The 17,608-nt window shown below is 39.8% G+C and overlaps 1 protein-coding gene across 9 annotated transcripts in view; it reads left to right on the top strand.

Annotated features, from left to right (window-relative positions):
* The window catches only part of ANKHD1 (ankyrin repeat and KH domain containing 1), a 134,480-nt gene that overhangs the window by 51,178 nt on the left and 65,694 nt on the right, over nucleotides 1-17,608 (top strand). For all 9 annotated transcript variants that reach the window (XM_061586887.1, XM_061586869.1, XM_061586903.1 and 6 more), the window contains 6 exons: nucleotides 107-298; nucleotides 1,273-1,382; nucleotides 2,395-2,482; nucleotides 3,227-3,354; nucleotides 3,536-3,679; nucleotides 5,359-5,461. In XM_061586887.1, the coding sequence (XP_061442871.1) occupies nucleotides 107-298; nucleotides 1,273-1,382; nucleotides 2,395-2,482; nucleotides 3,227-3,354; nucleotides 3,536-3,679; nucleotides 5,359-5,461 (765 nt within the window). The remainder of the gene's footprint in view (nucleotides 1-106; nucleotides 299-1,272; nucleotides 1,383-2,394; nucleotides 2,483-3,226; nucleotides 3,355-3,535; nucleotides 3,680-5,358; nucleotides 5,462-17,608) is intronic.

The following is a 17,608-nucleotide window of genomic DNA, read 5'->3' as shown; positions in this document are numbered from 1 at the left end:
AATATACAGTTGGGAGGTGTAGCTACTGCTAATGAAAGTGAAAGCCAAGATCAAATATGGATGGTAATGATTTTATTAATTTTTGTAATCATACTTTATTTTGTAGGTGCTAATATAAATGCACAGACTGAAGAGACACAGGAGACAGCTCTCACTTTAGCATGCTGTGGAGGGTTTTCAGAAGTAGCTGACTTCCTCATTAAGGCAGGAGCTGACATAGAACTTGGTTGTTCTACACCTTTGATGGAAGCGGCACAAGAGGGCCACTTGGAGCTGGTGAAGTATTTACTAGCAGCAGGTATGTTTGCATGCAATTACAATTGGAAGGGTTATAAAGGTTTTGGTCTTGTAGATGTTTTTGAATTCCAACTCCCATCAGCCTCAGCAGGCATGGCCAGTTGTCAAGATTGATGCAAGTTTAGGGGAAGGGCCGTAGCTCAGTGGTAGAACCGTCTGCCTTGCATGCAGAAGGTCCCAGGTTCAATCCCCGGCATCTCCAGGTGGGGCTGGGAGAGTTCCCTGCCTGAAACCCTGGAGAGCCACTGCCAGTCAGTGTAGACAGTACTGAGCTAGATGGATGAAGGGTCTGACTCTGTATAAGGCAGCTTCCTATGTTCCTGTGTACTCCAACAACATCTGGGGGGCCACAGGTTTCCCGCTGCTGACTTGCAGCTTGTGACCCTCAATGCTTTTTTACATAGCTCAGATTAGTTTCTCCAGAGCAGTGGAGAATAATGATTCAGTGGAAGCATAATCATAATTGTGGAACCATTAGAAATTAATATTAATGATTCCTGTACAAGTATTTAGTTTACAAAATGCTTATCTGGGTAACATTCACAACATTTCTGTGACGTGAATAATAGTACCATCATACAGATTGGGAACTGGGATTTAGAGGATGATCTGCTCCAGACTTAAGTGTCCAGGTCACTTGACTGGTTCTGTTTTCCCAAGGGTTTTTGCGTTCTGTGTTTTTCAGTGGCAGCCCCCCTCCATACTAAATGGCAAAAGACTTCTGAAACTGAGGGAAATTACTGAAACACTTTGTTATATGCAGTGGGGTGATCTGCTGCTCAGAGAATGCTAGCCTGAAACAAGTCTCTATTTACTTTTAAAAATAAAATGGTGCTTCCAAATGAAATATCCTCTGTTATCTCTACTGTACTGGCACTTGTTAAAGGAAATGATTTGCCAGCAGTCCCAGGCTGAGTGTTAATTGGGTGAGTTCTTAATGCATTGTGAGTAATCTAATTCCACAATCTTTCATAGGTGCAAATGTTCATGCTACAACTGCAACAGGAGACACTGCCTTGACCTATGCCTGTGAAAATGGACACACTGATGTTGCAGATGTTCTGCTTCAAGCTGGTGCAGATTTAGTAAGACTAATATCTATTTAAATTATTGAAATGTAACAGGGAGTATTTATTTGCACTGAAAACAAGCAAGAAATGTGCCTAGGCAAGCTAGATGGAGAGCAAACCATATTGTCATCTAGAGGAGTGAATGCAAAATAACTCATCAGTGCAAGTATAGATTAATGACTTGCCTAATACTTGGATTTTGTAATGGCTTTATTTACACCACAGTTTTTCAGTACTTTGTAATTTCACCACTTTGAAAGCATGGCACCAGTTTTCAAACTTCAGGTTCTTCCTTCCAGCAGTGCACGTTGCTTGTGTACCTCTACAGCCTTCTCATCTTTCTTGTCAGGTTTCTGTTCTTTATTTGGTTCCTGTTGTAGATTTGGCAGGAAGTGCCAGTGGACAGTGTGATGACATCTTATTAAACCTATTTAACTGGGCTGAATATTTAAATAGTAGTTCAAAATTAAAATTGTTAGTTGTATTATTTTGCATGCTTCACGTGCAAACATGGGTGAAGTCAGTAAGTGGTGCTCTCAAGTTCTTGTGCACAGTTTGTACTATAATATCAAAAACACTTTATCCTTACCTGTTTGCAAAAGCAAAAGCAGTGTCCTATACCACCTCTGGTCCACTTGCCAGGCAAAGCCCCTTTCCTTATTCTTCCCTAAGGCTGTTGCAAGGTTACAATAATTTCCAGGCTCTGTTGGGTCTAAAGAGCTGTGTAAGGTTCTGCAAGCGCTGTTGGGTAAGACTTCAGTCTTCTCTCTGCATTGATTAATTATTTGAATATATCCTTGCATGGGACTTTCCAATCTGTTTAGAAAGAGGCTTTCTGCTGTAGCACCAATGGCAGCTTCTATTGCTACACTTGGGATAGGGTTGGTCTCCCTGGAAAAGCACCAGATATATCTTAAGTCCGTGGTGGGACTCCTAAGCCTGCCTACCTTGCTCTAGATTGGATGGTAGTCTGCTCACTTTCCCAAACAATATGGATTTCACTTTCTTCATAATGTTTTTAAAACAGGAGCATGAATCTGAAGGTGGAAGGACGCCACTGATGAAGGCTGCGAGAGCGGGTCATCTATGCACCGTACAGTTTCTTATTAGCAAAGGTTGGTGGTGGTGGTGGTGGTGGTGGTGATAGTAGTAGTTACATCTGTAGCTGAAGGGGTGTTCGACAAATGGCTGTCAGCAATATTTTGCAGAAAGAATGTGTTGCTTTATAGCAAACACTACCTTTTGTTATACCTATAATGCTTTGTACTAAATGTATGGGATGTGTTTACTTTGCCATTTTATAGGAACAATACTTGGGTCATATATAGCCATTTCTTTGAAAGCCCAGAATGCTTCAGAAACTTTTTTTTTACTAATCCTCCTAATAGCTCTGTAAGGTATGACGACCCTCATATTACATACATGGAGTACAAGAGTAAGAGTATCTTGCATGAGACTATACATTTGTGGCTGAGCTGATATTTCAGGAGATGCCTAGTTCATGTTCTTAACCACTAAGCTACACCAGCTTCAATTTAATCCAAACTGTAATTTGATATAAAACGCTTAATGAAAATTCATTTTACCAATGTATAAGAGAATCTCCTCTTGAGTATGATGTAGTGGTACCACCCTTTGGAACTAAATTATTTAATTTCTATTCCAAAATACTCATTGAACATAAAACTAATAGTAAATTTGCTTTCAGTATGAAATGTTCTTTTAAAACCTAAGTGTAAGCAGTTCTTTCACTTGCAAATTACTGTGCATTATTAAAATAAAGGGTTTGGAATCTGAATGCTAACTAAAAATGTCCCTGCAGTAATTTTGTTCCTTGGAATTTCGCCTTTTTGCAATAGGTGCCAATGTTAATCGGGCCACAGCTAATAATGACCACACGGTGGTGTCACTGGCATGTGCTGGGGGCCATCTTGCTGTTGTTGAGCTGCTTCTAGCTCATGGTGCGGACCCCACTCATCGTCTTAAGGTATTCCAAGTAACTCATCTTATTATTGTACATATCTTTTTGTTAATTGTCTTTGACTAATGGTCCCCAAAATATGTTAACTACAAGGTTGATTTTGTTGTGCATAATCTTAAGAACCTTATTTGCACAATATACGTATCACAAGCCATTTTATGCTGTTTTCTTAAAATGTGTATTCCAGGATGGCTCAACTATGCTCATTGAAGCTGCAAAGGGTGGTCACACAAATGTTGTTTCTTATTTATTGGATTACCCAAACAATGTTCTGTCAGTTCCAACTACAGATATGTCTCAGCTCACACCGCCATCTCAGGATCAGTCTCAGGTAAGCTAAAGCTTTTAACTATAGCAGTGGAAAACACTTTTGCAAGTTTGGCATTAAATATAAATAGTGCAATTTGAGTAAAAGTCAAATAGGTAGGGTAAGCAAATGTAGTTAACTGGTTGCTGCTTTAAAATAAATCTGCAGTTCCTTCAGCCTCTTCCTTCTCAAGGAACTAACTGCCAGGGAGCTGAGCTGTCTGCATATCCCTATCATAATGGTGACTCTGTGCATGTTAATTATAAGCTGCTTTGAGGGCCAGTCTAGGTTGTAAAGTGGGATATTAATGTAAATACTGTACAGTCTGTGTAAGACTTTGTCCTATGAGACTAGCTGAAGACATGCTTTAGCTCAGGGTTCCTTGAAAAACAATATCTGACTTAATTTCATCTAGGTTCTGCATTTCTGATTGTTTATAATTGTAGTTTGCTAAGTCTCTAGATGTTGGATCTAGCACTGAGAGGTTCGGTTTATTTAGAAACAAGTTACTTACATGTATAGATGTGAAGGCCTGGAAAAAGGGGGGAAATTCAGAAAAAAACCCACCCACCTCCAATTTTCTCTGTTTTGGCTGGGAGGGAGAGAAATTTGGGGGGGAAAGAGCCCAATTTTTTCATTTTGGGGGGGGGTATTCACATCTCTACTTGCATGTAATGGGTGTTTTAAATAGGTTAAATTGTTTCTAATAGGCTAAGTTAAGCACTTCAAAAATCCATAGATCTCGGTGAAAGAGTTTACATCATCACTTTTGAAATCAGTGGACTTTAAGATGTCTTGCCTGATTTGCCCAGCATTTTTAGTATTGTCATGTCCATTGAAGTATTTGCTTAAAGACACAGTGGCTTACATACAAAGAACTTTTGGTGAAAGGCGAAAATACATTAGTGTTGTTTTGTGGACTTGTGCTCAAGAGCTAAAGAAAATCTCATAATATATGAGGGGTTGCAATACAAATAAAAAAAACCAGGAGTAAGGAAAATATAAACTGTCTTTTAATGCTAGTTGGCCATAAAATGGTTTTGAAAATGAGTTTGTACCAGGTCTTGTGCAAGTGCATATCCAAACAGAGGAAGTCTCTGGTTTTGGGGTAATTTTTTCTCATGCAGTGCTCATCTGCTGAGTCAGAAAGAAGCAAAAGTAAAAAACAATGGGGTACACAAAGAGGTTTATTGATCCAACTCATTTTGGACTCCACTGGTCCTTCAGGGAAATTCCAAACTAGCTTTTTGCTCTAGCATAATGATTAATGCTAGTGCAAAGGGATTTCTCCTCTTCTCCCTCGCATGCCCCATACCATCCCCAAATCCGCTCCAGAGAGTTGAGGGAGCTCCCAGAACAGATTTAGATGTGTGCAGGGGAGGATGGGGGAGATGTTCTCTTCTGCAAGGAGATCTTAGCCTTAGCGCTATGTTGAATAAAACCCTAAGAAGAGTGATTCAGGATTCAAAACCTCTTCTATTTCTTATGCTGTTGAAATTCTTAAAAAGCTAACTCTGAATTCTTTAATTGTTGGAGAGGAAACTTCAGTCCCATACTAAAAGCTCACACAAATTTATTTGAATAGTACAGTTAATGCTCTGAATATGTAAGGCATGCTGACAGTATCCTATTTACTTGGATTAATTTGTAGTTTATCCTTTAAACCCACTGACATTATTTTTTTCTCTGAGTTGATTTTGCAGGTTCCACGCGTACCAATGCATGCACTTGCCATGGTTGTACCTCCCCAGGAACCTGATAGAGCTCCTCAAGAGAATCCACCTGCACTTTTGAGTCTCCCAAAAGGTTAGTATACAACCATTTTTAAGTTATCTTATCTTATGTTAGGATTCTGAATTTGTTGTGTGTCTGGGGCATGAAAACTACTTCGGATTTGATGTTGAATGGTGCAGGTCTGTTTATCTTAAGCAATTTTAGTAAGCAATTTTGAAAATATGCTAGCATGGGTCCAAAGAACTGCTTGGGCTCCATACCAGGAGTTGTGCTAGTCCAGTGATATTTTTGTTTTGAATAGCCAGTGTCAACCCCATCCCTGTGCCAATTGCAATAACTTTTGAAACTCCCTTCAGTTTCAAAGCTCTATGCCATGTCACATGGAGGCTGCTGTTGACAAAAACAAGCTTTGTCTATTTGAAGAATATATTTGGTATTGTACTTTAGTAAAATACTCAGCTACCTTTAATTATCCTTTTGGAAAATTGTTTCTAATAGGTTAAATAGATTTCTGAAATTGCAGTAAAAATTGCAGAGTCAGAGATCCATCTTCACCAATACTAAAAGTTGGCATGGCCTCAGATTCAAAAAGCAGTGATCAACTAAACATACCAATTATTATCTATGCACACATTTCCTTAGCTGGTTTTATTACTGATCTGTAAGGTCAAACAAGAGAGATTGCGTGTCTTGCAGAATTCTGAAGTACGAGGAAACTCCTCTTGTACCTGTTACAGAAAAATGACTTATCTTGGGCCTGCAAAAATCAAGCCAAACATATTTTATGTCAAGCAAATGCTTGACATTCCTTCTCCACGTTGGTAACATACACGATTGGTAGGCCATATTCGACTTGGTGGGTCATATGCTGTGTGGGCTGTACTGTCTCATTCTAGATATTTTCCCCAGCTCTTAAATGGTAGCAGGCATATTAAGTGAGTGATTTGACTTTGATTTCAAAGCATCAGCCATTTTGTTCCTGAGACCTGTGAATGTGATTAATCAAAGCTTTGTAGGGTCCATTAAATAAAATGTGTATTAGTGGGGAGGTAGATGAAATGAGCATGGCTATACTCAAAACTGACAAGATGTGCAAAGTGATTTTGCATAAGTGTTAATTAAAACTGATATGTTTGCTTAGTATTTATTTATGTTTGGTACTGTGCAGAACATAAACGTGACTGCTTGTCTTGAAGGGCTTTAGAGTAGAGGAACTAAGTTGTATTAAAGGCCAGAAAGATGGGAAGGTATTGGATAACCTGGGAATATTTTCAATGAGCATTTTGAAGAGAACAGTGTGACCTCATGAATATGTGCTCACAGAAACATGAAAGCTTACTATTTGCCACCCTGGGCTCCTGCTGGGAGGAAGGCTGGGATATAAATCAAATAATAAATAAAAATAAATTTGTCTAGCACTGTAAAGTGCTTTTTCTAATTGTTCAAAGTGCTTCATGCAATATCTTGGTAAACTTAAGCTAGGCTGCTATTATCAGGCGCATAAGTTCTGCACATAGGCATCTAAATTCTTGTCACGGAAAAGCAAGATGCTGTGAACTCTATATGTATGAACTCTATAAATTGAGCACCTTTTAATAATTTACCTTATTTCACTTGATTGATTTTTGCATGATTTATTTCGATTTTGGTAGTCCTGGAGAGGGATAAGACGCTATACAGGACACTAAATTCTTGCCTCCAGCCACTCGAAAGGTTTTTGAACCTATCTCCAGAAAGAGAGGAGGGGTTGTGCCTGGAGAGGAAGTTCCATACATTGGGGACCACCACCAAAAAGACTTTGTCCTTCGCTGCCATTGGCCTAGTTTCTGAGGTAGCGCACACCATGGGGAGCTAACGCAATGTTATATTCTGATAAATGGCTCTCCTGTCCAAGTATATACAGATATATTTCTGCCAGACTTGTAAACCTCTTCATCTCCTGATTAAGTAAGAAATTTGTAAAAGGTTCTTAATAATTCATGAAGTAGAATAGAATTCTATATTAGAAATACCTTGTCTGGGGGCCCAACGGCATGTTAGATTATTGCCCTTCTAAAAGAAGTGCGTTCAAACTGATCATGTAGCTTGAAGAAAAATCAGCTATTCAGCCCCAATCTGGAACATGTTCCTTATAGGAATCGGAGTCCAGTGCCAGTCTTGTTGAAAACTTCCCCCTCCCCATTGCTGCTTGCCTCTAAAGATGCTCTTTTCTGCAAACAGCATCTGCTGGGAGCAATAAGTTGCTGGGAGAAGGTTTTGGTAGTAAATCAGTATGTACCTTGTTCTGGATTGGGGCCTCAGAGTTGTTGTTTCTTCAAAATAAGTGGCCACCTTAAACACTTTTTAAAAAGTGAAGAAAACAAGTGAGACTTCCAACAAAACAAAATGTTCTAGTATTTTATTTATTTATTTATTATTTGATTTATATATCCCGCCCTTCCTCCCAGCAGGAGCCCAGGGCGGCAAACAAAAGCACTAAAAACTTTAAAACATCATTAAACAAACTGTAAAACAGATTAAAACAAAACATCTTTTAAAATGCTTCTTTAAAAAAAGCTTTCAAAACATCTATGATTAAAAACTTTTTAAAAAGGTTTAAGAACATATTAAAAAGCAATTCCAACACAGACGCAGACTGGGATAGGTCTCAACTTAAAAGGCTTGTTGAAAGAGGAAGGTCTTCAATAGGCGCCGAAAAACAGAGATGGCGCCTGTCTAATATTTAAGGGGAGGGAGTTCCACACAGTAGGTGCCGCCACACTAAAGGTCCGTTTGCTATGTTTGTGCAGAACGAACCTCCTGATAAGATGGTATCTGCAGGAGGCCCTCACCTGTATAGCTCAGTGATCAACTGGGTATATAAGGGATAAGATGGTCTTTCAGGTATCCTGATCCCCAGCTGTATAGGGCTTTGTACACCAAAACTAAAACCTTGAACTTGGCCTAGTAGCAGATGGGCAGCCAGTGCAATTCTTTTAGCAACGGGGTGACATGTTTGGCGATACCCTGCCTCAGTGAGCAGTCTTGCCGCTGCATTTTGCTGCAACTTCCGGGCCAACCTCAAGGGCAGCCCCACATAGAGTGCATTACAGTAATACATTTTACCAGTACGTGGACAACAGTAGTCAGGCTATCCCGGTCCAGAAACGGACACAGCTGCCTTACCAGCCGAAGCTCGTAAAAGGAACTCCTAACCACTGAGGTCACCTGGGCCTCTAGCGACAAAGGTGGATCCAGGAGGACTCCCAGACTACAAATCTGCTCTTTCAGAGGGAGTACAACCCCATCTAAAGCAGGCAACTGACCAATCATCCAAACTCAAGAACCACCAAACCACAGTGCCTCTGTCTTGCTAGGATTCAGACTCAGTTTATTGGCCCTCATCCAGCTCACCACTGAGTCCAGGCAGCAGTCCAGGGCTTGCACGGCCTCTCCCAATTCAGATGTTACAGAGAAATAGAGCCAGGTATCATCAGCATACTGCGGACATCTTGCCCTAAATCTTCTCATGATTGCTCCCAAGGGCTTCATATAGATGTTAAACAGCATGGGGGACAAGATGGTACCCTGGAGCACCCCACAACACAACTGTCAGGGGGCTGAAAGACAGTCGCCCAATGCTATTCTCTGAGAACGACCTTGGAGATAGAATCGGAACCACTGTAAAACAGTGTCTCCAATACCAATCTCACCAAGTTGGCCCAGAAGGATACCATGATCAATGGTATCAAAAGCCGTTGAGAGATCAAGTAAGAATAACAGGGTCGCACTCCCACTGTCCTTCTCCCGATAAAGGTCATCCATCAGGGCGACCAAGGCCAGTTCAGTCCCATAACCAGGCCTGAACCCAGACTGGGATGGGTCAAGATAATCTGTTTCATCCAAGAGTACTTGCATACAGTTCTCTTGTTCAGGACACTTTGTTCCATTCACCCTGCACCCCAGTTTCCTCTGAACAGGGCCACTTGGTTTTCCATGGCAACCAAGCACACTCAGTCCTCCTTGGACTTTTTTTGTGGGGGAACCTCTTTAGCTTTTCTCTAAATATTTTTGTACTTCTCTAAACCTTAGTATCGCCCCAAGCTTGTTGATAGCTTCCTCTTGTGCATTGATGATGCCATTTTGGCTACATAAGGACTAGCACTCACAGGTTGACCCAAAAGGTCCTTTGAAGTTCAGAGTTTTTTAAAAAGGCTTAGGCTGCAATGAAATACATGTCTTCTCAGAAGTAAGGTCCATTGGGTTCAATGGGTAAGTGTGTATTGGATTGTAGCCTTAATTAAATAAGCCAGTTTTACTCAAGCAATTTCGATTCAGGTTCTGACAACTGTATAGCATGTTAGAAGCTGGCACATCTCAGATTGTGATGGAGCAGTGGAATTTTAGCAAAAATTATAAGTATCTTGTACTCTGCACTCAGAAATAGATAGTATAATATAAAAATTGTGAACAAGTTATCCCAAAGATGTTGTGTTTTATTGATGCGTGTAATGCATTAACATGAGAAAGAAGTGCTGTGACCACTTTCAGAATCTTCCAAATACATCCCCCAAAGCTACTTGCATGAGTGCCGGCCTGCCTAAATACCTGCATGTTGATCACTGTGGTCTTAAAAGGAGAAGTTAAAAAACAAAACAAAACCCCACACTTTTGTAATGCTTCCCTGCCTAGTCTCCTGAAGTTACCTCACCATAGCTGAGCAGACAGTGGCTCTTGTACATGTCAGAGGCACAGGACTGTATTAGGGCTGAGCTGACAGATCTCAAAGCAAACTGTCAGGCTTTGAACTGGATAGTGGTGGAACTGGATTGATGGAAGACCACTGGTAGAGAGTGGCACCAGCAGTGATCCGTTTTTCTAAAAAAAAGTCTGTGCCACAAAGATCAGCAGAGCTCTTCTCAGCAGTCCTCCAGAAATCCCCATTCTGCATACAAAATTGCAGCTGCCTGCCAGTAGGACAGACACCTGTGGTGGTGCTTTAAAAAAAATTTAAAAAGAGAAAAATATCTCCCCAATTGTTAATATCACACCCCACAGATTGTTTGAAGATCCCCAGATTTGCTGCCTGTGAATGAGACAACAGATTTAGGATTGGGCAGGGGGAGGGGAGTATTTTTCTTCTACATGTTAGAGATGTATACAGGCATTGTGTGCTTAGGTGTAGTTGCAGGCTGAGCCACCTATTTATTTATTTATTTTATTTCATTTCATTTTTAAACCGCCCATAGCGAGTAGCTCTCTGGGCGGTGAACAAACAAGATTAAAATACAATATTACAATAAAATTACAATAAAATCAGCAACAAGTTAAACAAAAAACATTAAATGAAACACATTGAACTTTAAAATGCTTGGGAGTATAGCCAGGTCTTAACCTGGCGCCTAAAAGAAAGTACCAAAGGCGCCAGGCGTATCTCCTCAGGTAGGCTGTTCCACAGTCAGGAGTGATGGGCAAAGCAGATTTGGAGACACTGTAGGATGTGTGTGGAGGCTAAATCTTGACTCTGCCCCTTCTGATTCCAGTGCTGGGGTAAGAAACAGCTGTGTCCAATAGTGCAGCTTGTTTATCCTATAGAACACAATGGGAGCAACTTGGAACCAAGTGAGGTCTAGGTCATTCTGTTGAGTCTGGAGGGCAGGTGCATTTCTGGAAAATGTTACTGTTATGGATATTTTGGAATAAAAGTTAGGAACCAATGTTTTATCATTGGTAGGTATATTGAAGGCAAAAATGTTGGTTCCCCAAGCTCAGTTTTGAGTGTTTGACCTTCTAACTTTTAAAGGGGGGGAATGCTTTGAATTTTGTACTACTTCATATATATGGATTATTTTGCTTTAAATTTATTAAAGTGACTACTTGATTAACAAAATATGAGTGAAAACAATATTTGATTACGGAGTTCACAGCTCAGTGTGAGTCCAGTCACTGTGATTTGTTGTCTATTATATAGTCCCTTGGACAGTCACCAGCATAATTTTAGAATATTGGGCCATACTTTATGTTCCAAAAAGTCAAATGGCACAAAACTAAAATTAATCTTTACCAAAGTCTGAGAAACAATTAAGAGATAACAGCACTACCATTCTAGTTGAAATCTTATGTGTTGTGAAAAAAAATAGACGCAGTTAACTGGAATGTATGCTGCTTCTGCTGTTGTGTACATCCTAACAAGTATGTGAACTTAGTTACAACTGCAGACATGAGAGGTTAGATACTAGAGGCTGCACGTCTTGACTAAAGTATTGGTGTTTTTCACTGTTATGATTGACTTTATAGAAGCTGAAGCTAAATATCACTGAATGAGTCTTAAGAAAGGTTACTAGATCTACCACTGAGGCAAAGCAGAACTGGGAAAAGAGACCTTTCTGTGGCATGACTGCATAATGAATTGTGTCCAGTTGAAAAAGGTCAAGTATTCCAGCTGAATTATGATTGGGAGTGCTATATAATGCTGGCTAAGGAGTCTTCCACTGTCATTCTGAACTACTACAGTCATTAAAGGAAAATCCTCAATCTCAGCTTGGCAACATTTTCTGTTTCTTTCAGCTGCTTGCAAAACACCCTTCAGATGACTGATTTCAGCAAAATTTGGACATACAGCTGTGACAACAGCTGATTCTTGAAAACCAGGAAACTGACAAAACTATAACTATACCCCAGTAGCACTGGAACAGGAGAACATATTTTTGTCTTTAATTTATATAACTCTAAACCTGTAGCAATATAATGACAACACCAGGCCACACAGGATTAATTGTAAGGATAGGGGATGTAATAACATGCATACCAGAAAGCCTCTACATGTCCTTGAGACTTCTACATGGTGGCCAGGTTGTTCTGGAGGATGACGCTTAAGCTGAATGCTCAGTACTAAGAGTGCTTCACTGGGTCTTGTCTATGGAATTACCAAAGGACATTGGAGTCATTTGTGCTTTACACCAAACCACGTGACCAAAGAATATGCTGTGCTTATTCCAGAGAGCAGACCTCTATCTGTGCTCTAAACAGGTATTCCAAATGGCCATATTTTGTGGCCTTGAATAAGGCTCATCTTGCCAAGTGTTTATCTAAGAAACTTTTCTAGTACACCAATCAATAAGGAAACTTGTTGCTGATAGACTTTCAGATGTAATAGAAAGTCATCAAATCGGACTAACTGATGATTCTTAGGTCAACACATGAAGCAGACACAAGGTTGATGTTGCATATTATAGAGAAAGTTCAGTACAGTTCTATCAGCAAGAGATACTGATTTTTGGCTGTCATCTAATTTTCATTATACACGGTATATAGAAGCTCTAGAAGTAGGTGGCATCCCAGAAAAGGCATTGTATACCCATCAGTGAAGTATTCAACAAGCAACTGAATGATTCAGCAACAGCATTGCTACCTTCTGTCAATGTGTACCACTCCTGTCTGGCTCAGATTTCTACTGCAAAGTCAGAGAGCTGTCCAGTAGGTCAGGGATTGGGAGGCTTTGTGTGTCAGACAGGCAAGCACTGCCCATTCATTCTAAGTGACTTCTTAAATACAGAGTCATCTTAAGTCCTGAGCGTGATCTTGTAGGATCTGGAGCTGAATCTGCAGTCTCCTGAAGCAGGCTGCCTTTCACAGTGGTAGTCTTGGGAGGGTTTCTCAGTATATGTTGAATCGCCTTGAACCTTAAAGATGCTGGGGCCTCAGTAGAGTTGTTAGGATCATTTGATATTCTTATCCAGTTTTGGCTACACCTGACAGGAAGCTGGTAGGGCATGATACATTTCATGAATTCACTGGGTGTGACATTTTATACTACATATTGGATCACACCAAACTATCACTTTTGAAAATCTGCAGAGAGAATCATCACCTGCCTGATAATTTGGAGAAGGCAAGCTCACAGATGAAGCCATCAGATCCGCTGGGAGGTTTGTGTGCAGAACATACCATGTGAGGGTAACTGACTCTGATACAGCATGGCATCAGAAAAACTGAAAATGTTGCCACCAACAAGCAATGCTCTGTTTTCACTTAATGAGTACAGTGAAGCCATGATCTGGAGAAATACTCATTGTACCATTCCAGAATACTCAGTGCCAGCAAATACTGGTTGGAAGTGCTGTGCATCAGGTCTTGAAGCTGTTCTTACGTTAGAGTCTCATTTCAGCTGCTTGTTGGGAATTAATCTGCTGCTCATGCCAAATGAAGTGTGTACCTCCTGAGATGCAAAACTGTACATGGCCGGGTTCACGCATATTGGCAAGCCATAGTCCGAAATTGTGGCTTACCTTGAACAAGCAGGGTGCTGGTGCATACTGGCTTAGTATTACATGCGAAATCAGTGTTTTTCGTTTGTTTTTCTCCAGACAAGCCCCAGTTGGAAGCTAATGATTCTTCCTGGCTTACCACCTGTGTGCTTGGAAGTAACAAACCACAAACATTGGTTAGCATATAACACAGAGGCAGCTTGCTCCATGGTTTGTTTCCCAGCTCTGAAAAGGGATGAGCCAAGCATGCAACAGCACACAGCTCATATGTGATAAGCCATTGTTTGTTTCTGACCATGACTTACTGTTATATATGAATGAGGCCACTGGCTACTAGAACACATGCATGAATATTTAACTTGAAATGCCTTTCACAGTAACATTACTTAATGATTTTCAAAGGAAAATGCAATTCCTTTTCTTAGTAGGTACCACTGGCATTTACAAGTTCTACAATATAACTCTGTTTTAATTGCAACTTTTCTTTGCTATATCCAGCTATCATTTATTTATTTTTCAGTTGAGGTAAAACTATGGACAGTGTTGCATGAAATATACGAAAATCACATTTTAAAAAAAAAATTAGAAGGTCAAGAACTCAAATCAGCTTGGGAGCCATCATTTTCATAATTGGCAGCTAGAATGTGCTTTTTACCACTGTGATGTTATTTTCCAGGCTGCTTTTCCAGAAATCCATCTAGACTATTAACTAATATGGGAGAAAGTAAAGGGATGTAGTGAGAGAAGCTAAATCTGCTTCTCGTTACTCCATTCATTAAAAAATAATCTGCTCCTATATTGTATAGCTTCATTTTATGTTCTGTTTCTTGGTCACATTGGAGGGGGTGTTGGCTTTTATATCGTTGTTGCTGTTGTCATAATTTCTTCTAATACCAGATCTGGATCTTCCTTTAGTACCAAAAAATGGATCTATAGCTCCCTTGTACCAAACTGGGATCTGTTTCTGTTGGTTTGATAGTGAAATGGTGTTACAAGTTAATGGTTCTGCATATTTGGGAGACATGACTTCCATGATCTGTTAAATGTTGGAGTTGTCATTTGGGAAAAGGAAAGTGGGGGTGGGGCTTAAACAGGTTAACTTTCCTTGGCTTGTAGATCCTGGTCCTGGAGGAGTTATCAGGGTTAGGTGTGTGTGTGTGTAGTGAGGTGAAGAACCTCCTCTCCTTAAGCTGCATGGGGAGGGGAGGGCACACAACCAGCTGTGAGCTTTTTAGAGCTTTTATAGCAAAGTGTGTTAATATTTCAGGAGGGTAGGAAAGAGGGCAAAAACAAACATTTACTGCTTCCTGAAATTTCAAATTCATTTCAAATGCATTTCTGTTGTGTACTCTCTACATTTGTTTGAAGTGGTAGGATTTTAAAACTTTATAATACTACATGTGTAGTATAGAAATTCATTCAGAATTGTTTATCATTATGGCTTTGCCATGGTTTGAAATTTCAGGAAGCAGTAAATGTCCATTTTTGCCCTCTTTCCTACCCTAACTTTATATTACTTAGATCAGATGTAGCAGACTCCATTAAAAATAAAGATCTACTGAGTATGATAGATGACACAGATAACTGTTTGCAAATGCAGAATTCATATGGTTGCAAGCATCAGGAAGTGTCACCACAGCTAACAGGAGAACTATAGCATCACTTGGATGGTGGCTTGCCCTTAATGGCGCTAGCCCTGACCTCTCTGAGGCTCCAACTAATCAAATCATATATTTGAGGAGTTTGAAAAAATAAAGGACAAACTTGCAGCACAAAACCAATATGGCCAGGAAGCCCCATCTTTCTCCATCCTCTGATATTTTCATGTCTCTCTGTATTCCTTTCTCTATACATACATAGTTTTCCACCCCTATATATGCATGCTTATGCAGTTTCAGTTAAATCCACAACTGTGTCCTGGGCATACTATTCTAGAGTGGTCACTTAAAAATATAAGAATAGGTCTTTAGGGCTACGTAGCTTATTTCAAAATGAGGACACTGGCAGGGGAGGAAAACATGAGGAAATATTCAATTTGTGGTGCCCAAATAGCAGTTATTGAGCTCATATTAAAAACAGCATACAGTATAGCAGTGTACCTGTTACAAATGAGCCAGGGGATTAAACCATGCCTCTGCGTCTTCATTGTCTCTGACCATCACTGGGTACTAAATTGGTTGCCACAAATGACAGGTTTTTATGTTTTGCAGCTATGTGAAAATGACACTCTCTAAATGATTACTCTTGTTTCTCCAACTTTTGGGGAGGCATTTTTGTATAGTTTGGTCACTTCCCCTCTCCAGTTCACATTCATGTGCTGTTTAACATGTATATTGGCTGCTTGAAGTTTGGTTCCATCAGTGTGGTGGTGATCCCCAACTTGTTTCCCTGCTGAATTCTAACCAAGGATTAGAATACTATGATAGGGACCTTTAGCCTGCAGATCTTTCTCCTGAAACCACACCCACCTGCTCCACCCCCGATGTCATATGTGTTCTCTTGTGTCGGGCAGGTAACGATGTGACTGCAGAGGAACAATCAGAAGCCTTAAGTTAGATGCTGGTGAGCTGATAGATTGAATCTTGACAATATTGGAATAATGATGAGCCACTGTTTCTGTTATTTGATCAGAGGAGGAGTAATTCAGTCAACTTTCTTTGTCTTTCTAAGTGCATCTTTGGAATACTTCTGGATTGAGTCACCAAACCTTGGTGGTGATATGAAGTGTTTTCATCAGCTCTATCGGTATGAAAGTTGTGCATTTCCTTTTAGTTCTGATTTAGATCTTCATGTAGTTACCCATACCTTCAATATGCTGTATGCAAGATATCCTTGAAGGTGTAGAAAATGGCTGGAGTAGGGATTGGTCAATGGGAACTCGCTATATCAGGGTCTGTTAAGTTTCCCACTGTCTTCTGGTTGTAACCGGAGGTGGTTTTAACTTAAATTAGCTTCAGCTCCAAATGGCTTCCTGTCAGATGTGTCTTTGTGATCTCCTCACTCTTATCAAGAAAACCCTCGTAATTGTTTTGTCTAGATACCACATTATGCCAGCAAGCTTATTGTCATTAACGGTCCACATTTATGGAAATCTCTCTTGCTGGAGATTTACCAAAACACAAGTCTCTTTTTTAGAAGCACTGCAGGGTTAATTGGGACTGGCTTTGAGTTGAAGATTTAGAATTTTGATTGTATGAAGTTCTGGCATATTTTTATATATTTGATTTTGCTAGATACATAATTCATAAAACCCTATGGAGAGATTGGGCTTGAAATTAAAATCTGTGAAGATGTTGGGCAACTAGAGTACTAGTTACCTGTTGGCAATAAATTAACCTCTCTCAATTTTTGTTGAATGTCCTCTTCTAAAATTAGAACGTGACTTTAATCACCTTTAGCTTACGGGTCATAGATAGCATTTTCTCTTAGAACTTAAATGCTTGAATGCATATTAGTAAGTTGTCGTTTTGGATTCCTAAATTTCAAGCTTCATGAACAAGTTAAGGGAGTTGTGAATTGAACTGATTTTGCAGGTGGTATGATTTTATTGTTTCAAAATGGACTTCTTGAAGAGTGAGGTAAATGCTAGGCCTCCTTTATCCTGATATCTATAAGTTGTAGAAGTATATTGATCATAATAAGACTTTAGGATTTAATTTTATAAAAGTACCATCTTTACCTTAATATATAGCTATGAATAAACTTTCTTTATCCTTTATTTTTTAAAAAGTCCTTTCCAGCTATAGTGCAATTTTTCATACTCTTGGTCTTGCTGAGTTGGATGTCACACCATGAGTAGATTCCTTTATTTGTGCAATAACAGCTGGGTGAGCAAAAAGTACCAATTAAATCAGGGAAGAAGCAAGGATTGAGCCAGTTATCAATACATCAAAAAGTTTCACACGCAACTCTTTCACTTACATGAGAACTAGCTTTGAAAAGGTATATTTTTATTTCACAGATTTATAAACTG

Source organism: Rhineura floridana, chromosome 1 (assembly GCF_030035675.1).
Source record: "Rhineura floridana isolate rRhiFlo1 chromosome 1, rRhiFlo1.hap2, whole genome shotgun sequence".
Classification (NCBI taxonomy): domain Eukaryota; kingdom Metazoa; phylum Chordata; class Lepidosauria; order Squamata; family Rhineuridae; genus Rhineura; species Rhineura floridana.
This window is presented reverse-complemented; position numbering and strand designations above follow the sequence as displayed.